Below are 24,011 nucleotides of genomic sequence, written 5' to 3' on the forward strand. Positions count from 1 at the left end.
GCAACTCAGCGGAGCTCAGCTGTTAGGGCTATAACGGCAATTCCTGCTAGAAGCGGGTTATACCACTGAAAACTACTTGGGCAGGAAAACGCTAAAACGCCGCTATTCCACGGCAAAACGGGGGTCCCTTACTTCCCGAATCCCCTCATGGAGTTCCGGGGATCTCTTCCGCATAGAGGCAGGGCTAACCGGCGCAGCCCTGCCTCACGCGCATCTGTCAGCGCGTATCTCCGCCTCTCCCCCGCCCCTCTCAGTCTTCCTTTGCTGAGAGGGGTGGGGGAGAGGCAGGGCTGCAGCCATTAGCCCTGCCTCAACAGCAGCAAAATCTACGACCAAGTTGGTCGCGGATTTTGCAGGGGGGATTTGGGAGGTAAGGGACCCCCGTTTAGCCGCGGGATAGCGGCGTTTTAGCAGGGGCATGTGTGACTATAAGCACTGAAGCGAGATTTATTCTCTCTTCAGTGTCTCTTTTAAAGGGAACCTAAACTGAGAAGGATATGGATTTTTCCTTTTAAAATAATACCAGTTGCCCGACTCTCCTGCTGATCCTGTGTCTCTAATACTTTTAGCCACAGCCCCTGAACAAGCATGCAGATCAGGTGCTCTGACTGAAGTCAGACTGGATTAGCTGCATGCTTGTTTCAGGGTGTGATTCAGCCACTATTGCAGCCACAGAGATCAGCTGGACTGCCAGGCAACTGGTATTGTTTAACAGGAAACATCCATATCACTCTCAGTTAAGGTTCCCTTTAAGGACATCAGTGTACAAGGCACTTGAGCATAAGATACAGAGGCAGTGCAGTAACATAGTAGCATGTAGTATTACTCAGAATACCCACTTTTACATTCATTTCCCTGGTTTCCTCATCAGAAACACTTCCTATAGCTATATATTGGTATTTAACCCCGCCCTCCTGTTGATGCTTAGCCTAGGCTATTTAGCTATGCAGACTTTTCTCCCAGAACATTCTGAGAAATCGGGTATATTTTCCCTGTCTTTGGAACTCTTAGGCCAGAAACCCACTCGGAGCGCTTTTTAAGCGTGAGTGATTTCAAAAAGCTCTTGGTAATGCAATGCTATGGGGGATTTTTAGAAAATCACATCACTCAAGTGGGATCACACCCATAGCATTACATTAGCTAGAGCTTTTCAAATCACAAAGCGCTCAGAAAAGCTCTCCTAGTGGGTTTCTAGCCTTAGCAAACGAACCTGACAGGACAAAAGATTTTACCACCTGTGATAAATTTTAGAAAGTAAATAGGGGAGAGGAACGATTTTACAATGGGAAAGCATGGACTAAATCATTTATAAATGAACATTGTAAATTAAACCATATTATTCATTGTTATTTTCACTACAGTTACTCTTTAAGCCTGTAAGCTCTTATACTACATGGAGGTGGTAAAATTGGCCAATCTAAATTAGGTGTGTGTGCATCTTTAGAATTCTAGCCAAAGTTTATCAGGTATGATTGTTTTGTCTGAGGAAAATCTGAAGTGTGTACGTAGCTTTAGTGTGTTACAACTGTACCCGACCCTGCAAGTTATGACTACAGACCTTTTCTCGCTTCTGTTTCTTTGAGCTTTTTTAGGTTCATGTTAGATGGAAAGGGTAACTGTATTAACAACAACAATAATAATAATAATCCGAAACATTTGTATAGCGCTTTTCTCCTGTTAGACTCATAGCGCTCAAGAGATGCAGCCACTAAGGGCCTGCTCAAGAGCTCACCCTGCAGTGTTAGGGAGTCTTGCCCAAGGACTCCTTACTGAATAGGTACTGACCCTAGCAAAGATTCGAACCCTGGTCTCCCATGTCAAAGGCAGTGCCCTTAAAGTGGACCTGAACTCTTACACACGACACAAGGAAAACGCAACAGAAATGCACCCTGTATGTATTTAGAGAGTTTAGACTGTGTAATTCCCCCTCATTTGTGTCTAATCACTAGTTGTAATTTGTCCTCGCAACCGGTCCCCCACATGCCTGCCGATCGCTGCCGGCTATGCATACATACCTCGCCACGATCCCGCGGAAAACGCAGTTTCCCGGTCGGCTTCCGGTGTTGCTATGGCGACGATCGGAGATGACGTCAGCCGCAATCCCGATCGCCGTCATTGTGAAGTCTGGAGCCGATTGGGCGGCTGCGCCGGCGTGGGTACACTGGGGGGTACGTGTAGTGGAAGGTATTGCTGGCGATCTCGGGGGACCGGAGCAACTTTATGCATACGCTTAGCTAGTACTTTTTCAATTGCAGAGTGGTAAAAAAAATTTATTTTAAACAGAAGCTGAAACATTCTCCTAGGAGAAAACTTATGAGAAAAATGGAATTGAATCGGAGCCCTGGCAGCTTAGTGACTCTTGTTTATCCACAGATGCTGTGAGATAATGTGCTTATTCAATTCATTTTTTCTCCTAGGAAATGTTTTCCTGTTTGCTAAAAATAACTTTTCTGCAAGTACCAAAAGGCAGGGAAAGTATTCTGAGTAATTTTTTGCTTGCTGGTGGCTTAAATTGAATAAGGGCCATGATCTTGGATGGCCAGCAGCCGGGCCATGCTTCTGTTATGGTGCCCATACACGATACAATAAAAACGTTTGATTTTCCTGTTTATTCGATCTAAATGATGGAATTGAATGAAAGTGGAAAATATAATTTTTTTCGATGCCTTGTGATTTCTTGTATTGGAATCCTTTCCCCTGGATGTCCCGTCCCTATGGCGATTGTCACATGGCGACACACCTGACTTGCTGTGAATTCTGGGAGTTGCTTTCTGTACAGGAGCATGGGGTGCAGTGATGTGGACAGATCACAGTACCAAACGTTGGTTTATTCTGTAATCTGCCAGATGCCGTGTGGGTGGCTCCCCGGCCATCCACCTAGCTTGGCAGGAAGCCACCGTGGAATGCAGAGGGGCGTGTGACGCAAGGATACCGGAGTATTTACCCGATTATGTCATTATAGCATCTGCTCATCTGTGTAATCCTCCGATTTGTCATAACAAAGACCCCACCCTTCACAACACCTGCTCATCACTGCCTTATACAACCAGCAGAAGAAAGAGATGGCACATCCAAAGTATATCTTTATTGGTTCCATGTAAAAGCATATGGCCAAGGTTTCGGTGCCATGTAGGGCCCCTTTATCAAGGCAATGTTCCCTCGGAGACAAAAACTGTCTGCTGCGGTGCAGAAATTCCTGCAGAGAAAGTGGGAGTAAGACTCCCTTGAAACACTCACACGCACTGATGTGTACTCATCTGGGATCTGCTTGCTGATAGCTATGGGAAGTGTTTATAATGATAATTACCGTAAAAGTGTGTATCCTGAATAAATTACTACAGCGGTTCTCAAACCTAGTGCTGGAGCCCCCTTGTGCGCCTCGAGCGCCTCCCAGCGGCACCTCGGCAGTCATTCCCTTCCTTTCTGCATTGCCATCAGGTAACACCTTTAGCTGTGGTTGAAGTTGGACATCAGAGGAATTGGGGTGAAGCGACAGATAAGTGCTGCTTGGCCTGGATAGGTAAAAAAAAAATGTTTATCCAGCTGATGGGGGTCACTTACAATCTGGAATGGGTGCTGTGGTAATGTTGCATAATTTAATGAGGTGTTACTAACTGCTGTTCCCATATGGGGAAATGTCTGTGCTCTACAAGACTGACTCTTTATCCTTGTCCTGTTCATTCAGAGGGGATGCTGCCTACTGGGAGGGGGGGGGTCACTGATTATTTGGAGGGTAGTGCTGCCTGATGGGAAGAAAATTACTCTTTGGTGGGCGTAATGCTGCCTCGTGTGGGGTCCCTGGCTATTTGAAGAGGGTCTTGCCCAACAAAGGTCATAACAGCATTTGGTAGTTTCTTTTTGCCTAGGGTGCCTTTAAAAAAAAAATTCTAAGCGATCAAAGGCGCCTTCACCGAAAAAAAATTGAGAACCTCTGATTTACTACATTCTACTATATGTCACTGGAGTGCTATTTTAACAACCTTATATTACACAAATCTGAGGTAACATAGTGGAGTTGGGTTGGGTAAGAGTGTTCATTTTGTTGTGTTTTTTTATCCCTCCGTTAGGGATGTGTTTCCTCACTTCCTGTTCAGGAGACACCCTAGGCTGTGCTGTGAGCTGAACTTCCTGTTCAGGAGACACCCTAGGCTGTGCTGTGAGCTGAACTTCCTGTTCAGGAGACACCCTAGGCTGTGCTGTGAGCTGAACTTCCTGTTCAGGAGACACCCTAGGCTGTGCTGTGAGCTGAACTTCCTGTTCAGGAGACACCCTAGGCTGTGCTGTGAGCTGAACTTCCTGTTTCCTCTCTCTGGAGTAGGCTCTGTGTATACATTGGGGGCTAATGACAGCCACTGAGCTGAGACTTCTCTTGGAATAGACTCTGAGGCCCGCAGAGCTGGCAGTCTGCTCCTCAGCACAGTCAGAGTATATTTTGCTCAGGGTCATGTATACTGTACACGATGACATGGGGATTTGTTGCCGGCTCACCCTGTTTTTTTTAGAGTGGTGACCTCACTGCTCAGCTATGTTTTTCTCTAATCGCTTTCCTCGTTGCCTAACAGGTTTGAGATCACTGGGAATTAAGCCGTTTATAGTGCGGCTATTATCGTCTCCCAGGGAGAACTCCCATCATCCCACAGCGCCACGATCGGGAGGGGAAAGTGTTCTGAAATTGGCGTAGAATAATCCACTGCGATTGGCATTAGCGAGAGTGACTAAGCGCTTGTGTGACTCCGGCCTATAAAATTTGGCAATTATGGCCATTACCGCTAAGTGGATCATTTAGGCGCTTTAGTGTCACACAGCATGGCCATGGGGCAGAATCCCTTCTGAAAGGCAGAAAAAACACCCGTTTTCACTACTCTTATTCCATGTACGTACTTCCATGTTGTGGCAGACTAAAGGGGAACACCAGGTAGACTCCCTTTATGTTTGTGGATCTTTATCAGAGTCGCTGTTAGGTATAGGGTCTCAGAGAAAAAACACATATATCAGTAGCTAAATATTTAAATTCAGGATTAATGCTGCGCAAAGTGCTTAGAAAAAGTACTCAAGTCCAGGCTGCAGGCAGTGTCCTCTGTATAGGCGTTTCCAGTTCAAATAAATCCAGTACTGCTGCGCTTGTATATTTCACCGATCACATGTAGGGGAGAGAAGAAACAGAAAGGGGGACATAGGGTGTAACGTAGGAACTGTATCACCCTCCGTGAGATGTCACACACTACCAAGAGCCGTGAAGAAGTCCCAAACGTGCCAACACTGCCACCAACTCTCCCTATGAATTAGCTGCTCACTCTCAGTTTTCTTGCTATAAAGCGTGGTCACCGGCAGCCATTGCCATCAATCATGAGGAAACATAGATTCTAGAGCCAATGTAAAAATAACATAGCGTAATCCTGTTTATTAAAAATATAAACCCTGCTACACAGTACTGCTTACAATGTGCATTCTTTAAAATCAGCGTATCACATAAAATACTGCACCGCAAACATCAGCGCGTCCGCCGGCCGGGTGTAGTGGAGAGCCTCGTTCCCTCAAGCGTATGTGCGTGCATCCAAGCTCCGCCCTACGCGTTTCGTCACGAGGCGTGACTCATCAGGGTGTTTGCGGTGCAGTATTTTATGTGATACGCTGATTTTAAAGAATGCACATTGTAAGCAGTACTGTGTAGCAGGGTTTATATTTTTAATAAACAGGATTACGCTATGTTATTTTTACATTGGCTCTAGAATCTATGTTTCCTCATGATTGATGGCAATGGCTGCCGGTGACCACGCTTTATAGCAAGAAAACTGAGGGTGAGCAGCTAATTCATAGGGAGAGTTGGTGGCAGTGTTGGCACGTTTGGGACTTCTTCACGGCTCTTGGTAGTGTGTGACATCTCACGGAGGGTGATACAGTTCCTACGTTACACCCTATGTCCCCCTTTCTGTTTCTTCTCTCCCCTACATGTGATCGGTGAAATATACAAGCGCAGCAGTACTGGATTTATTAGTAGCTAAATATTGGCTGTATTTACATTACATATGCATTTCACTGTCCACGTTTGGATTTCACAGAATCTTTATATAGTATTTGCAGAGAATGGTGCTCCTGACAGCTCATGGCAGTTTCCATGTTTGTCTGTCTCCTATGAAGCCAATTGTGATGTCATGTCCTCCCTGCTTCCTGATGATTCGACTCACAAAAAAGATCCTAATGGTTCATGATCTGGTTCATGATCGGACAACACTACTGTGCAGTGAATATTAATTAGCCATGTGGCTAGGAACAATAGCGGACTCATGCAGTATACTCTAAGAACTTGTGCCCTGTGATTTTTCAGTGCTGTGAGTTTAGGCTGCTGTAACATGAGCCTGTAACTTCTCACAGCCTTAGGGCGTGATAGGGAAATGAAGGGGAGGACCCAAGGTAGTGCACTGGGGAGAAGCAGCCCCAGAATGCTTTGCAGTATGTTATGCGGCCTGTCGTCCACCTTACGAGCTTGGGAATAACAGCCTTGCTGTTCGGCACACCTCAAAAGTAAGGGTGCATACATACATCAGACCATAGTCTTTGGAAAATAAAAGATCACAGACCAATGTTACCCCCTTCCATGTAGTATGAGAGCCATACCTCCACAGTCTATTCTATGGAGCTGAACTCCCCATCAGATAGAAATCTTTGCAAGATGAATGCATTTTGCAGGAATGGATCTTTTGCAGGAATGGATCTTTTGCAGATACTGATCTTTTGAATGTCTACAGCATCTGTGTATGCAGCATCTTGCAAAGATTTCTATCTGATGGGGAGTTCAGCTCCATAGAATAGACTGTAGGTATGGCTCATATACATGGAAGGGGGTAAAATTAGTCTGTGATCTTTCATTTTCCAAAGACTATGGTCTGATGTGTGTATGAGCCTTAAGAGAGATTTTAACTTCAGTATTGCCTTTTTGGCTTCCTTCTAAACTGTTTAACACAGGAGAATAGAGGTTTAAATTAGCTTTTGCAGCCTGAGGGCCCATTCACACCTGAGTGGGAATCGCACGATTCCCGCTCACGGCAAACCGCTAGCGGTTCTGCAAGAACCGCTACACAATGTAGCGAGTGGCAGTGTTCTCACTGCCGCGGTTGCGGTTAGCGATAACTGCAACCGCGTTGCATGCAGCGGTTTGCCGGCGACGAGCGTTCCACGATTTGCGATCATGATAAGCGTGCATAGCACGCTAATCGCGATCGCTCCAAACCCGCCGCAGTGTCCAGTGATTTTTCCGCGCTGATCGCTGGAAAATCACTCCCGCAGAACGCCGGCGGTAATCGCCGGCGTTCTGCGGTTTTAAGTGTGAACGGGCCCTGACAGTTACTATTTAAAGAACAAGCGACACCCATGCTAACCTAGAAATAAAAAAAAACACAAGTAGATAAATACTAGTTCTACTTACATAACAAATGTATTGCACTGTCCACGTTATGATTTCTGTGAATTTTTATAAGCAGAGAATCCTATTCTAGACAGTTTCCATCTTGGTTGCCTTTGAATGAAGCTAATCCCGATATTTCCTCCCGCACTTTTTTTTTTTCTCCTCTTGCTAATTGTGTACACTCCCATACTGTGAAGTGCACTGTCTTATGTCATTAGAATGAGGGGGAACTAAAGGGAAGAGGAGGAATATATTATAGATAAAAAAAAAAACAACCCAGCATGCAACTGTTTGGCAATGGCAATTAAAGGGCCAGTGCTCCTAAAGTATGTGTTAACTCCAAACTATAACAGCAAAAAAAGCAACTGATATTATTTAAAAGGAAATACATATGGCAGCCACTATATGTCTCTCACCTTGAGTTCCTTTTAAAGGACAACCAAGGCAGAAATAAACTAATGAAATAAACAATTGTATCTATCTTCCTTCTCCTAAAAATGACTTTTTAAGATATTCCATGGTTATATTTTATGTTTAAATATTCTTTTTAAGTTTTATTGTTTTTGCTCAATGACACATTCTTTGAAGTATGCCAGAGCTAACATTTATGCACTATTAACCCTTTTTATCTCTTTCCTGCTCTCAGAAGCCATTTTCTGCTAGGAAAGTGTTTTAGTTAGAATTTCTTATCAGTGAGGGTCACACTGTAGTCACTTCCTGACTGAGTCAGGACTGAGTCAGCCACTTACATACTTTATATTTAATGCTTTCAGGCAGAGAAAGAAAAAAAAAGGAACACTGCATAGTTTAGTGTGCTAGGCACTGTACACATACAGGATCTTCTCAAAAAATTAGCATATTGTGATAAAGTTCATTATTTTCTGTAATGTACTGATAAACATTAGACTTTCATATATTTTAGATTCAAATACACACAACTGAAGTAGTTCAAGCCTTTTATTGTTTTTAATATTGATGATTTTGGCTTACAGCTCATGAAAACCCAAATTTCCTATCTCAAAAAAATAGCATATTTCATCCGACCAATAAAAGAAGTGTTTTTAAAACAGTCAGAAATGGACTGCTTCAATGCGGCGTGGCATGGAGGCAATCCGCCTGTGGCACTGCTCAGATGTTATGGAGGCCCAGGATGCTTCAATAGCGGCCTTAAGCTCATCCAGAGTGTTGGGTCTTGCGTCTCTCAACTTTCTCTTCACAATATCCCACAGATTCTCTATGGGGTTCAGGTCAGGAGAGTTGGCAGGCCAATTGAGCACAGTAATACCATGGTCAGTAAACCATTTACCAGTGGTTTTGGCACTGTGAGCAGGTGCCAGGTCATGCTGAAAAATGAAATCTTCATCTCCATAAAGCTTTTCAGCAGATGGAAGCATGAAGTGCTCCAAAATCTCCTGATAGCTAGCTGCATTGACCCTGCCCTTGATAAAACACAGTGGAGCAACACCAGCAGCTGACATGGCACCCCAGACCATCACTGACTGTGGGTACTTGACACTGGACTTCAGGCATTTTGGCATTTCCCTCTCCCCAGTCTTCCTCCAGACTCTGGCACCTTGATTTCCAAATGACATGTAAAAGTTGCTTTCATCCGGAAAAAAAAGTACTTTGGACCATTGAGCAACAGTCCAGTGCTGCTTCTCTGTAGCCCAGGTCAGGCGCCTCTGCTGCTGTTTCTGGTTCAAAAGTGGGTTTATCCTTCCATCTGCTGAAAAGCTTTATGGAGATGATTTCATTTTTTAGCACGACCTGGCACCTGCTCACAGTGCCAAAACCACTGGTAAATGGTTGAACTACTTCAGTTGTGTGTATTTGAATCTAAAATATATGAAAGTCTAATGTTTATTAGTACATTACAGAAAATAATGAACTTTATCACAATATGCTAATTTTTTGAGAAGATCCTGTACTCATGTCGATCTCCTCATGTCACCTGTCACCTCGGGTATCTTTCAATGATTAAAGATTTACACAATAAATCCCAAGTTATAAAAGTTCTTCATTGTTAACCTCCTGAGTGGTGTGTCCCACACTGTGTCAGGCATGCCATTCTAGAGGTTTTAATAGCCTCAGGAGTCCACCAGTTGTAACCTATTAGATTAAATGAGATCAGAGCATATTAGATGGCACTAGGCTAGCTAGAATAGGTGAAGGAATAGTGTACTAATAGACCAGTAAATCTTCAATGGCTCACTGATCAATATTGCTGTTACAATCCATAAAATGTTCTTTTTGTTTTTGTTTTTTTTTCCCTTCCGCTTATAGAGACACTGAAGTGAAAAAAAAAATTATGATATAATAAATTCATTGTGTAGTACGGATAGTTACTAGAAGATTAGTAGCAAAGAAAATATTCTAATATTTTTTTCAGTTATGTTTTTTCATAACGTTGCATCATTCTTGAATATTATTATTATGATTTATTGTGTTTATAAAGCTCCAACATACTACGCAGCGCTGAACATTAATTTAGATACAGACAATATTTAGGGGTGTCATACAGCAATATGACAATACAGGAATACAAGAAAGCCAGATCATGCAGCACAGTATGAGTACAAGGTAATGCTTAGTCAGTCACTGGATGGAGCATGGAGATTGGGCAAGTTAGGTTCCACTCAGATGCATAGCATGGGTTCACAGTAATGGAGGTGCATGATCAGGTAGGACACAAAAGGAGGAATACCCTGCCCAGAGGCTTACAATCTAGAGGGAGAGGTAGAGACACAAAGGTAGGGACCAGAGTTCCGTTGTGGGTTTAGAGCAATTGTGAGGGATGGTAAGCCAGAGTGAAAAGGTAAGTTTTGGGGGCCTTCTTGAAGATGTTGAATATTTGCAGTTTACACACTACTCAGCATTCTAAATGATTTTACAGAGCAGGCTAGTAAACTTTTGAACTGTCCTCTGGAGAGAAAATAAAATACAGTGACTGACAGTTGAGATAAGCTTCAGAAGACAGAGCTCTCTGCGACTTTGAAAGTCGTGACGCTCAATGGCTATTTTGCATAGATAAAAACTGGAGTTTCTTAACCTGCTGGGCCGTCTGGACGAGCTCAGCTCGTCCAGTACCGCCGGAGCCTGTCGCTCAGGCCCTGCTGGGCCGATTTGGCTCAAATAAAAAGCCGCACACGCAGCCGGCACTTTGCCAGCCGCGTGTGCTGCCTGATCGCCGCTGCAGTGCGGCGATCCGCCGCATGCAGCGGCGAAAGAGGGTCCCCCCAGCCGCCTGAGCCCAGCGTAGCCGGAACAAAAAGTTCCGGCCAGCGCTAAGGGCTGGATCGGAGGCGGCTGACGTCAGGACGGAAGGCCGCTCATTGCGGCCTTCCGTGTTACTTCTGGCCGCCGGAGGCGATCAGAAGATCGCCTCCGGAGCGCCCTCTAGTGGGCTTTCATGCAGCCAACTTTCAGTTGGCTGCATGAAATAGTTTTTTTTTTTTTATTAAAAAAAAACCCTCCTGCAGCCTCCCTGGCGATTTTAATAGAACGCCAGGGAGGTTAACTCTTCCTGCACTGGGAAGTAATTATTAGACTTGTGTCTCTGCTACTAATGTTTTATTTCTTAGCTGTACTACACATACAAATCATTATATCATAATTTTTTTTTTGCTTCAGTGTCTCTTTAAAGGGAACTTTAACTGAGAGGGATATGGAGGTTTCCTTTTAAACAATACCAGTTGCCTGGCAGTCCTGCTGATCTCTTTGGCTGCAATAGTGGCTGAATCACACACCTGAAACAAGTATGCAGCTAATCCAGTCTGACTCCAGTCAGAGCACCTGATCTGCATGCTTGTTCAGGGGCTGTGGCTGATAGTATTAGAGACACAGGATCAGCAGGAGAGTCAGGCAACTGGTATTATTTTAAAAGGGAAAAACCCACATCCTTTTCAGTTTATGTTCCCTTTAAGAACAATTGAGCACCTCCTGTCTACTTGCCACTGGGGATGGTCAGTGAGAAGCAGGTTGATATAGGATTATGCATATTTTATATGCAATTTTATGCAGCCTAAAGATGGGCCTATCAAATCCCGTCATGGTGGAAACATCTGCATATAAAATTTGCATAATCCAGCATCAACTTGGAATGATTTGCATCTCATCCCTGTTACCGATGGTGTGCGCGGTAATGCTGTAACTTCAGTCAGACCCTCTGCCTCTCGCGTAACTCTCCACTTTGCAGGATTCAACCTACATGCCAAAAACATACAGATGTGTTCACTTTTCCCCTTCCCCGTAGTCTGCGATAGGGACATAATGCTATGACTATGGTAGGGGAATAAACTGTGAGCTCCTCTGAGGACAGTCAGTGACATGACTGTGTACTCTGGAAAGTGCTGCAGAAGATGCCTAAGCTGCATAAATACAAAGGGAGTTTGATAAAACTGTTACTAGACTTTCACTCAGAGGATGCTCGACTTTCCACTGGGAGAGGGGGAATCTACAGTGGCAATCGCTGCACACTATGTCACAGCATGCCACAGACTGAGGGGAGCATGAATGAAATGTAATTCTAAAAAATGTCCACAAACTGCTTATCCACTATACATCTATCCCACCCCTAATGCCACCCCCCTCCCTTTTCATGTCCCCCATTTCCCTTTGCTTTGGCAATGCTTGTATGTATATTGTTCATGCCAATAAAGCTATTTTTGATTTGATAGAAAATACAAACTTTAGATTCTTAAGAAAGTTGAACTATTTGCCTTGTTTTGCTTGCCATGCAGGGAAGGACCTGTCCAGCCGAAGTGACACTGACCTCGCCTGCATTTTTGGAAAACGTGAGAAGACCAAGTCAAGTCAGGTAATTTTAGTATTTATATTTCTTTTACCAGCCTTTACCATCTATTCCAGAGCGATTTCAGTGAAGAAATAACACATTAGAACAATCGGATTCTACAGAGGTGATACTTTAGATATCAGATACTACTAGTTTTACATCTCCTGGGATCTGCGCCCACCACAATTCTGGTTCTTCTATAAGACACAGGCTCACTATTTTGTTAGCAGTACGAATGGCTGTGAAAGAATTGGTCCTTTAATGGCTGTAATTCAAGTCAAAACATAATCTCATTAACCTCCTGAGCGGTAATCCCGAGTCAGGCTCGCGCCGGAATTCCACAGCTCAGAGCGGTAACCCCGAGCTGGATCCATGGGAGGTGAATAATATTCAGGGCTGCTGAAGATCTATCTAGCGGTATGATTTTTAGGGTCTAAAGGCTCATACACACCTCAGACTATAGTCTTTGGAAACTGAAAGATCACAGACCAATCTTACCCCCTTCCATGTAGTATGAGAGCCATACCTTCACAGTCTATTCTATGGAGCTGAACTCCACATCAGAAAAAAAAATCTTTGCAAGATGCTGCACACACAGATGCTGTACAGACACAAAAGATCAGTATCTGCAAAAGATCTGTTCCTGCCAAAGATCCATTCCTGCAAATTGCAATGATAGTCTATGAGATCTGCAGATCATCATACACACATGATTTAACTGACATTCATCTGCAGATCAGATCCACCAGGATGGATTTTCAGATCTGCGGATGGTTGCTTGATCTGCAGATGAATGTCAGTTAAATCATGTGTGTATGATGATCTGCAGATCTCATAGACTATCATTGCAATTTGCAGGAATGGATCTTTGGCAGGAACAGATCTTTTGCAGATACTGATCTTTTGTGTCTGTACAGCATCTGTGTGTGCAGCATCTTGCAAAGATTTTTTTTTTTCTGATGTGGAGTTCAGCTCCATAGAAAAGACTGTGAAAGTATGGCTGCCATACTACATGGAAGGGGGTAAAATTGGTCTGTGATCTTTCAGTTTCTAAAGACTATAGTCTGATGTGTGTATGAGCCTTAAAAGGGTGATAAAATTGCAATTCTTTCAGACATTAAAATCTGGAAATAATCATAATGCCAGGGAGGTTAAATTGTGGTTCAGTTCACTAAAGACTCCCTCCTCCTCCACCAACATAAGAACCCAGCTCTCCTGTGAATGCAGGCTCCACCCTCCATCAGAAGCAGAACCAACCGCTTCCCCTGTAAGTACAGGATCCTCTCCTCCACTAAAAGTAGAGCCCAGCTCTCCTCCTATGAATGCAGGCTCCACCCCTCCATCATAGGCAGAACCAACTGCTTCCCCTGTAAGCACAGGCTCCACCCCTCCACTAAAAGTAGAGCCCAGCTCTCCTCCTATGAATGCAGGCTCCACCCCTCCTCCAAAAACCATCACTGATTACCTTCCGATTACGTACGGTCTGGCAAATCCAATTGAATGAGGCAGACAAGTAGACCTGGAAATCAAATTCCCATTTAGGAAGTATTATAAATGTAATACAACCACCCCACCCACTTCTTTTAAAGTTCTAAAAGAGACAGTTTAAAGTGAACCAAGCACCATTTTTAGCACCTAAGGCATCTCAATAGCACATTAAAATGCATGCTAGCAATGTGGTTCAATAATAATAATAATAATAATAATAAAAAAAAACTTAAATTTTACCTTTTTCTTCTTACAAAGTTTGGCAGAGGCTTTTATTATGCTACTTCCAGGGCCTGCCCAATCGCAGAAATTTCAGGCAGATAAGGACTGCTGTAATCATTTTATTGCACACAATAGCAGAGAGCAAACAGAAGCTTTCATCGGCAGGGATGGGGGAGATTAGGGAAGTCACTGATGCTATCTTTACACATTCCCTTGGTTAAATAAGGGCAGAGAGAGGGGAGGGGCATGGCAGCTCGTATAGCTATTAGAAACCAGGAGAAACTGCAGGGCACAAAAGTGGCGCTTGCTTCCCTTTAACACCCTGGCAGTGCAGGACACCCCCCCCCCCCCATCAGGAAACGCATCATCAACAAAGGACACAGAATGCCTCCTACAATATGGGCATGGTCTACAAAAGGTTATTTATAGTCTTGGCTTTTTTTTTTTCTTTTAAGTGAGGTTAAAAAGTGGTACATGACAGCACAGTATATTTATTTTTTAATTTTAATAAAAACATAAAAAATAAATATAATTTAATGGAATGTCTTGCGGTTCTGCTGAGATCAGACTCTTTTTATTTCTGTCTGGGTAACCATGTTTTTCTCTCTTAATGTAACAAGTTGTAGACAGTCATAAAAAAGATATATTGCTCAATCTGTAGTATTAAAAATGATGGATGTTCAGTATGAGGTAAAAGGGTGTATGAGAATTGCAGAATTCTGGAGAGCATACCTGCAGGGCCTGTGTCAATGTTTAAGAATCGTGAAATGCAGTAATATCGACATTTCAGTATACCAGTTGTATGCACGGCCTTATGATCTCTATCTGACAGTGTATGGAGGTGTCCACAATCCAAAACAGACTCTGTTGCCATTTCCCTCGAGATTGGCTGGAGTGTTATGTTAGTCTTTGAAATCCGATCTCTATATACAAAAGTTTCCCATAGATCAGTGGTCCTCAAACTAAGGCCTGAGGGCCGAATGCGGCCCCCTGAGGCTTTTTTACCGCCCTCCCCCCCAAAGACAAAATGTATTACTTATAGATGCGGTTAGCTTCATCTTTAAATAATGATGGTCCACATATATAATAGAAGTGCTGACACCACCCTTTCACATTGTAGCCAGAAAGTAGTAATTCGCTGTCCAATTGGACTTCAGGTTGTCACCTGGGTATGCTTCACTGTCTGGCCCGCAAAGACATCATTTTATGTATACTCCCGCCTCCCCAGCAGTCAGAAGTATGTTGACCCGGCCCTCAAATGTTTGAGGACCCCTGCCATAGATAGAAGACTAAAGCTGGCCACTAATGGTCCAATTTCTAGAGAAAAATCGTTAGAGCGATCAGAAATTCTGATCGGATTGGTTGTAAATAATCTCCATTGGTGGACACAATCGATTATGAACGAGTGAAAAAAATGTCGCCCGAATGAATTTTCGTCGAACGAAAATTTGGATTTTCTTGGTGGTCGTGATAGATAGGAAGCAATGATTGGTTAGTTGATGGGTGTAGTGAACGATTTTTTTGTCCGATCAGAATTTCTGATCGCTCGAACGATTTTTCGCTAGAAATTGGACCGTTAGTGGCCAGCTTAGTTCCCTGAGTGTTGGTTCACAAATGCACACATACAATACGCCTGAAAGATGACTGCAGACGGTGACTGTAACCATGAGATGAAAAGATGTTTACTCCTTGGAAGGAAAGCAGTGACCAACTGAGACAATGTAATACAAAGCAGAGATGCCACCTTCTCCACAAAGGTGTATATGTGGCTGAAGCCATGGTTTTTCCAGTAGTAATGTGTGGTTGTGAGAGTTAAACCATAAGGCAGGTTGAGCACCAAAGAACTGTCCCCTTTCGGATCGTGGTGCTGGAGAAGGACTTCTGAGAGTCCCTTGGCCACCCAGAGAAGTTTGTCTGTGCACTTTTGATTATAACAACCCCTATCCTCAAGTAACAGGAGTGTCCATACACTGCTGGTTTTTGTGCCCTTCCAAACAATCTAATTGGGTATTTTGTTTCCCCAGACAACATGATTTTATAAACACAATAAGGTGTCATCTACTCACACTAGACAGCATATTCTCCCAAACATCATAACTGGGCAGTATGTATCCACAAACAGTCCATATTTTCCACTCCCAAAATGTTTGGGAAAAAGTGGGTGCGTCTTATGGTCCGAAGGTTGCGCAGAGGTGCTCAGGGAATGACTTATCCATCCAGCGGCGTGCACCTCTCTGGCTTGTCCCCGCTTCTTTCTTCTCCTGCATCTTTGGCGTCCGTCTTCTGGCTTCACTGTACAGCGGCCACCTTCCGCTGTTCAGCTCTGGGTCTCTCTTCATGTCTGTGTGGCCTCTGCAATGCAGCCTTTTTCCTTCTTATCCCCGGCGTCCGTCTTCTGGCTTCACTGTACAACGACCGCCTGCCACTGTTCAGCTCTAGGTCCCCCGCTCGCGTCCACGTGCCCTACACAATGCAGCCTTAGTCCAGAGGCTGCTGGTGCACGAATGGCACACGTGCGCCGGGGTCACGCTGGACGTCAGGCGTGACCCCGGCGCATGTCAAGCGCCGCTCCTGTACCGGCAGCCACCGGACCAAAGGCTGCACTGTGGAGGCCACACAGAGGCTTACGGGGGACCCAGAGCTATACAGCGCAGCCAGTGCAGTGTAGTATAATGTGCAGTACACAGTTTAGTGTGTAGTGTAAGTGGGAGGATGCAGCAGGCCTTTGGCAGGGAGCACACTTGACCGTTTTTGTGCACGTTTTCTGCACAGAAAAACTCATGTTAATCAATGGGCTAGTTCACACTTAATTTGGTTTTCACATGCAGAGAAAAAACTGACATTCTGCACATTTTGTCAGTTTTCTGTATCGATTACATCAGCTGCTGTGAAAAAACACGTGCGTTTTCTGCATAGAAACACACTTGGGCCCATACGCAATTCACTTTTTCACCTGAGTTTTCTCCTAGGAGATAATTTTTCACCTTCAAATTAAAATACCTTTCCAGCACTTTTCAACTAAAAAAGCACCAAAAAGTTAGTGAAAAGGGACTAATAAAATTATTTTGAGCATTTTCTTGCTTTCTGGTGGCTTAAATGCATTTTATTGACAAATGTAAAAATATCACCCAGGAGAAAACGCATGTAAAAAAGTTAATTGCATATGGGCCCTGGTGTGCAGAAAAACGGCACAGAAAACTGAAAGACAAGTGTGTACGTGCCATTAGTGTAGTGTAGCTTAGAGACAATTTTGGGCAGTAATGTCCATTACACGCTTCTGCGCCATAGATGCACCTAGGTTTTGTTAGTTGTTTTACCCCCTGATTTTTCCCCTCAAAACTTGGGTGCGTCTAATAGTCTGGTGTGTCTTATGGTCTGAAAAATACTGTAATTATTAGGAAGTGCCCCCCCCCCCCAATAAAAAAAAACATAATTGGGCAGCATATGTACCCAATCATCATAATTGGGCAACTAAACCTCCAAAACAGAATTAGCCAACATGTCCCTCTCAGCATATCCCCTTAAATCTCCTAATTAGGAAGCATATCCTCTAGTCGTTGTTATGCTTCATACACACTTGAGATAAAAGTCTTTGGAAAAGGCAAGATCACAGACCAATTCTACCCCCTTCCATGTAGTATGAGAGCCATACCTACACAGTCTATTCTATGGAGCTGAACTCCCCATCAGATAAAATCTTTGCAAGATGCTGCACACAAAGATGCTGTACACACTCAAAAGATCATTATCTGCAAAAGATCTGTTCCTGCCAAAGATCCATCCTTGCAAAATGCATTCATAGTCTATGATATCTGCAGATCATCATACACACCTAGTTTAACAGACAATCATCTGCAGATCAGGTCCACCAGGATGGATTTTCAGATCTGCAGATGATTGCCAGATATGCAGATGAAGTCTGTTAAAGGGACTCCGAGCAGTGCAGAAACTATGAAAAGATGCATATCAATTTAAAGCTCTCTTTCTCCTCTTTCCAATGATATATAAACCACCACCCTACGCCTTTTAGTTTTCGCTATTTTCGCAATTGAAATTGCCGCGGCTGCGACTTCGATCGCGAAAATAGAGAAAACTAAAAGGCGTAGGACGACTATTTACAGGGCCGTCAGAAAGAGAAAGAGAGAGCTTTAAAATGATATCCATCTTTCCATAGTTACTTGTATTACACAGGGCGACTTTTACTGCTGAATGGAGCTGCTGACACTGGGGAAAGTGTCGTCCTGTGTGATACAAGTAACTATGGAAAGATGGATATCATTTTAAAGCTCTCTTTCTCCTCTTTCTGGGGACACCTAATTCGTCGTCCTACGCCTTTTAGTTTTCTCTATTTTCGCGATCGAAATCGCGGCCGTGGCAATTTCAATCGCGAAAATAGCGAAAACTAAAAGGCGTAGGGTGGCGGTTTATATATCATTGGAAAGAGGAGAAAGAGAGCTTTAAAATGATATGCATCTTTTCATAGTTTCTGCACTGCTCGGAGTCCCTTTAAACAAGGTGTGTATGATGATCTGCAGATCTCATAGACTATGAATGCATTTTGCAAGGATGGATCTTTGGCAGGAACAGATCTTTTGCAGATAATGATCTTTTTGAGTGTGTACGGGCATCTTTGTGTGCAGCATCTTGCAAAGATTTTATCTGATGGGCAGTGCAGCTCCATAGAATAGACTGTGTAGGTATGGCTCTCATACTACATGGAAGGGGGGTAAAATTGGTCTGTGATCTTGCCTTTTCCAAAGACTTTTATCTCAAGTGTGTATGAAGCATTACTCTGCAGTTTTGAGATTCTTGTTGATGCAGATTCAAGAAGCTACGAACCACTGATGGAGCCTGCCTTTAACTTCTTCAGCCATGCTGCTTTTTACACCTATGACTAGATTTTGTTCCAAGTGCGTTTAAGCTCCACAAACCCTATTTGACATCCAAGTACCATTTTTTTTTTTAAAGTGGTATGAAAATTGACATTTCTTTTTTGCTTCAAAAGATTTACAGCATAAAATCTACTACCACAAAAAAAAAAAAAAAAAAAAAAGGTAGCAAAACGGCATTCAAACAGTTAACGTGACACTTCTTGCCACATCCAAATAAGTGATAACATTATCTTTTGTTTACAATCCTTTGTTTTCTTATTTCTAGCTGTGCTGAAAATGAGCTCTCTCTCTGCTTTTGAAACAGAGAGCTGAGAAGTGATCACTAGATAGATGTTAATAAAGAAATACAGCAGCTATGCAATAAAATGCAGTGGCAGCTTTTAGAGCAGATATACTGTACTTTGGGAACTTGTAATTTGTGAACAGACAATAATACTTGTGCACAGAAGCAAATATGGTAACTGTCTGGGTAATTCAAAGTAGGAAAGCACATTTCTATTTAATGTTATGTCAGAGTTGTATCCCACTTTAAGTACTCTATTGCTGGGCTTGTCCGATGGTATTAGCTCTGAGCCAGAATAGAGGCTGGTTGTGAAGAGTTTGGACATAGTGGTGTAATCAGAGGGTGGAGTAGGGTGGAGCAACCTGCCTGATGTCTTTGCCGGTATTTCTGTTTTTTTTTTAGCTGTGGAGATCTTCGCATAACTCTCTCAGGATGGTTCTCTGTGTTTGTTAATCTCGCGCACAGCACCTGCAGTACTGTCTGTTGTGCAATACTCGCAGTTGTGACACCCGGCTCACACCTGTCCTGTCCTCCTGAGACTGCAGCTCGCCCACATGTGCCGAGGTGCACAGCAGGCTCTGTGAGGGACCAATCCAGGTTGCATTAAAGGGGAACTCCCACCAAGTTTATCGATTCATACCTGCTCATCATTTTTTTTTTTTCTTTCAAATTTGTCATATGCATAAATGTTAGCATCCCCAAGGTCCTTCTGTAGCCAGCTGCTTAACCCATTAGCGTTCCGTCGTTTTCACTTGAGCAATGTTCACCTCCCATTGATTAGCCTATACCTTTATCACTACTTATCACAATGAACTGATCTATATCTTGTTTTTTCCGCCACCAATTAGGCTTTCTTTGGGGGGTACATTTTGCTAAGAGCCACTTTACTATAAATGCATTTTAACAGGAAGAATAAGAAAAAAATCATTATTTCTCAGTTTTCAGCCATTATAGTTTTAAAAAAGTACATGCCTCCATAATTAAAACTCACGGATTGTATTCGCCCATATGTCCCGGTAATTACACCGTGAAAATTATGTCCCTATCACAATGTATGGCGACAATATTTTATTTGGAAATAAAGGTGCATTTTTTCCGTTTTGTATCTATCACTATTTACAAGTTTAAAACAAAAAAAATAGTAATATTTCATCTTTACATTGATATTTAAAAAGTTTAGACCCTTAGGTAAATATTTACATGTTTGTTTGTTTTTTTATTGTAATGTTTTTTGTTTTTTTTTTTTATACTAGACATTTTATTTGGGTAGTTTTGGGAGGGTGGGATGTAAACAAGAGATTTATAATGTAAATGTGTGTTTGAACTTTATTTTTTTTTTACTTTTAGTTGTAGTTTTACTTTTTGGACACAAGATGGCGGCCATGAGTTTGTTTACATGGCGTCACTCTAAGCGTAACATACGCTTAGAGAGACGCATGGGGGAGGCAACAGCCAGAAAAAGCGCAGCTTCCGAGAGAAGCTGTCGCTTTTTCAGCGGGGAAGAGGAATCAGTGATCGGGCACCATAGCCCGATTCACTGATTGCCTGGCTAACAAACCGCGGGTCGGGAGCGTGCGTGCACGCGCGCAATCAGCCGCGGGAGCGCGCATGGTTCCTGGACGTAGTTTCTACGTCCAGGAACTAAAATAGGTTAAAGTGGATCCGAGATGAAAAACTAACTATAACAAGTAACTTGTCTATAAATCTTATCCAAAGTTTAGATTAGTTTACAGCAGCTATGTTCTGCTTGTGATCATTGCACAGGCACGCTGCTCTGCAACTCCACCCCTCATCCTGTAAAAACTTCACTCCCCTCTCCTCCTCTCTCCTCTGCCTTTGAAATCTCTGGCTGGTAACCTCCTCCTCCGCCCTTGCTACATGGGTCTCAGAATGCCAAGGCGCTGGAGGAGCTGTGGGCAAGGCTTGTTTAGTTCATAGGGAATCAGGATATTAAAACCACGAATGCCCTATAAACTATATGTAAGGAACACAATTATGCAATGAGTAAAAGTTTTTATCTCGGATCCACTTGAAGACTTTTTCTGGCCAAGTCCTGGAGGTCAAACCCTCCTCGAAAACAGAACTAATTAATATAGTACATTCAATATATATCATTGAGAGGATTACCTCTTCTATTACAGAATCCACCATCTCGTTCAATAAAATGTGGTATTCCCGGTCCACAAATTGTATCCACTTTGTGGATTTTCGTATTGTTTTGGTTGAAATATAAAACTCAGTAAAAAGGTTGGAAGAAAATGAAATAAAACATAAGTTTAAAAGCTAAAGATGTGGGAAGAGGACGGCATGTTCCCTATCTTTCTACTTTTCCTTGCCTCAGTCACTTAGTTTGAGGGAAGATTGCGGCAAGTCTACCTTTTTTTTTTTTTTTTTTTTAAGTTGACTTGAGTCAAAAGTCAAAGTTTTCAAGGAGTGATTATGAAAAGGAAGGGGGGGGGGGCAAGAAGAGGAGCAGGCAACACACATGTGTACATGGTTTCAGCATGAACCTAATTCGGTGCTTACTTTGGGTAGCTTTGCCTTGGCTTAGGTATCCTTTTAAAGCAGGGGTAGGGACCCTATGGCTCGGGAGCCAGATGTGGCTCTTTTGATGGCTACATCTGGCTCACATACAAATCAGTGGGGGTTGATTCACTAAACTACACTGCTCAAGCAGCGCAGCTTAGTGTGGCGGCGCATGCACAATTTTCAAAGTAGGCACACTACTGCTGTAACATGCACTAATAACTTACTCACACTCCCTCCAAAACTAACGGCTGCTCCAATTGTCCCACCCTGGACTCTGTCAGGTCCAGTGACTTTGTAGAATGAGATCCCCATACTTTGATTGGCCCAATAGGCTGCCTGTCACTTGACAGGCAGCCTATTGGGCCAAGGTGCGGGGATTTTGTCCTACAAAGTGAATCAACCCCCAAGTCAGCTAGCTAATTGTACAAGCTGTTGGCATTTCTCCTGTCTGGCTGTCGGGGAAATTACTGATGTTGCTGAAACCCAAGAGAAGCTGAAGACATGTCTGACACTTCCGCTGCCCAGCGGATCAACTGTATACACATCACCATGGCAACAGGGACGTGAGCCCTACTGTCCCAGTTTGAAACATACTGTATGGCTCTCACGGCATTACATTTTAAAATATGTGGCGTTTATGGCTCTCTCAGCCAAAAAGGTTCCTGACCCCTGTTTTAAAGAGTCAATGAAGCGAAAAATGAATTGTGATATAATGGTGTGCTAAGAAATGAAACCTTAGGAGCAGAGACAAGTCTATTGTTTCCAGTACAAGAAGAGTTAAAGAGACGCTGAAGCGGAAAAAAAATGATGATATTATGATTTGTATGTGTAGCACAGCTAAGAAATAAAACATTAAGATCAGATACATCAGTGTCATTGTTTCCAGTACAGGAAGAGTTGAGAAACTCCAGTTATCTCTATGCAAACAAGCCATTAAGCTCTCCGACTAAGTTAGTCGTGGAGAGGGCTGTTATCTGACTTTTATTATCTCAACTGTAAGTGAACTGTTTACTTTTTCTCTGCTAGAGGAGAGTTTATTACTTCACAGACTGCTCTGAAAGACTCATTTTGAATGCTGAGTGTTGTGTAATCTGCACATATTATAGAATGATGAAATGTTAGAAAAAACACTATATACCTGAAAATAAAAGTATGAGAATATTTTCTTTGCTGCTAATCTTCTAGTAATTATTCATAGTACACAACCAATTCATTATATCATATTTTTTTTTTTTGCGCTTCAGTGTCTCTTTAAGAAACTCCAGTTGTTATCTATGCAAAAGAGCCACTGAGCTCCATGACTTTCAAAGTTGCTGAGAGCTCTGTCTTCTGAAGCTTGTTATCTCAACTGCCAGTCACTGTATTTTGTTTTTCTCTGCAGAGGACAGGTCAATAGTTAACTAGCCTTCTCTGTAAAATCATTTAGAATGCTGAGTAGTGTGTAAACTGCAAATATTAGAGAATGATGCATTGTTATAAAAAAAAACTACGGTATATAACTGAAAATAAAAATGAGAATATTTTCTTTGCTACTAATGTTCTAGTGATTATTCGTATTACACAACCAATTCATTATATCATCAGTTTTTTTTTCACTTCAGTGTCTCTTTAAGAGTTAATTTCTCCAGATATATATGTCCCAGACTCCAAGCAGAGGCCAAGCAGTTAGTCCGCGAAAACATACAATAATGAGGAGCATAGATACATGAGCTGTTTAACACCCTGTACAATCAGTACAACCAGTGACATAAGTACCGATACATACAACTGATGTGTAGTTTGAAAACCTCACCAATATTGGTACAAGTTCATTTGATAAAATGCCGAAAACACAAGGGGTGGTCCCTACCTTTGCGAGCTTACAATCTAAAGGGTAGTGGAGTGGACACACTAGGAGAGTAGGTGAAGGGGTTAGCAAATGAGGCAGTGAGCCTCAAATTCTAGCTGTAATAAATAGGCTTGTCTGAACAGGTGTGTCTTTGGGTGTGCGTTTGAAAAGTTCCATGCTTTGAGCATGATATACTGGCTGTGGGAGAGTTCTAAAGAAGAGTTGACACTTGTGAGAAGTCCTGGATGTAAGCGTAAGATGAGGTGTCAAGCTGGACACTAGGGTCTCCTGGGAAGAGTGAAGGTTCCAGGAAGGATGGTATCTAGTGATTGAGGAGATGCGTGGAGCAGATAGCTTGTGAAGGGTCTTGAATGATAGTGTTAGGAGTTTGAACTAGATCCTTTGGATGATTGGCAGCCAATGGAAGGATTGGCAGAGAAGGGCATTCATGTAGCAGGATGGAAACTTCTTGGCAGTTGTTACCACACACACAAAGCTTCTGACAGGAAGTGATACTTGAGATTTCAGTCAGTTTTAAAAGATCAAAATCTAAAAATCTCAACAAGAGAACTTTA

The 24,011-nt window shown here is 42.8% G+C and overlaps 1 protein-coding gene across 2 annotated transcripts in view; it reads left to right on the top strand.

Moving 5' to 3' along the window:
* Positions 1 to 24,011, top strand: part of PINX1 (PIN2 (TERF1) interacting telomerase inhibitor 1) — a 183,251-nt gene that overhangs the window by 64,030 nt on the left and 95,210 nt on the right. For both annotated transcript variants that reach the window (XM_068279016.1, XM_068279015.1), the window contains exon 6: positions 12,142 to 12,218. In XM_068279016.1, coding sequence (XP_068135117.1) covers positions 12,142 to 12,218 — 77 coding nt within the window. The remainder of the gene's footprint in view (positions 1 to 12,141; positions 12,219 to 24,011) is intronic.

The sequence above is a fragment of the Hyperolius riggenbachi genome, chromosome 4, assembly GCF_040937935.1.
Source record: "Hyperolius riggenbachi isolate aHypRig1 chromosome 4, aHypRig1.pri, whole genome shotgun sequence".
Classification (NCBI taxonomy): domain Eukaryota; kingdom Metazoa; phylum Chordata; class Amphibia; order Anura; family Hyperoliidae; genus Hyperolius; species Hyperolius riggenbachi.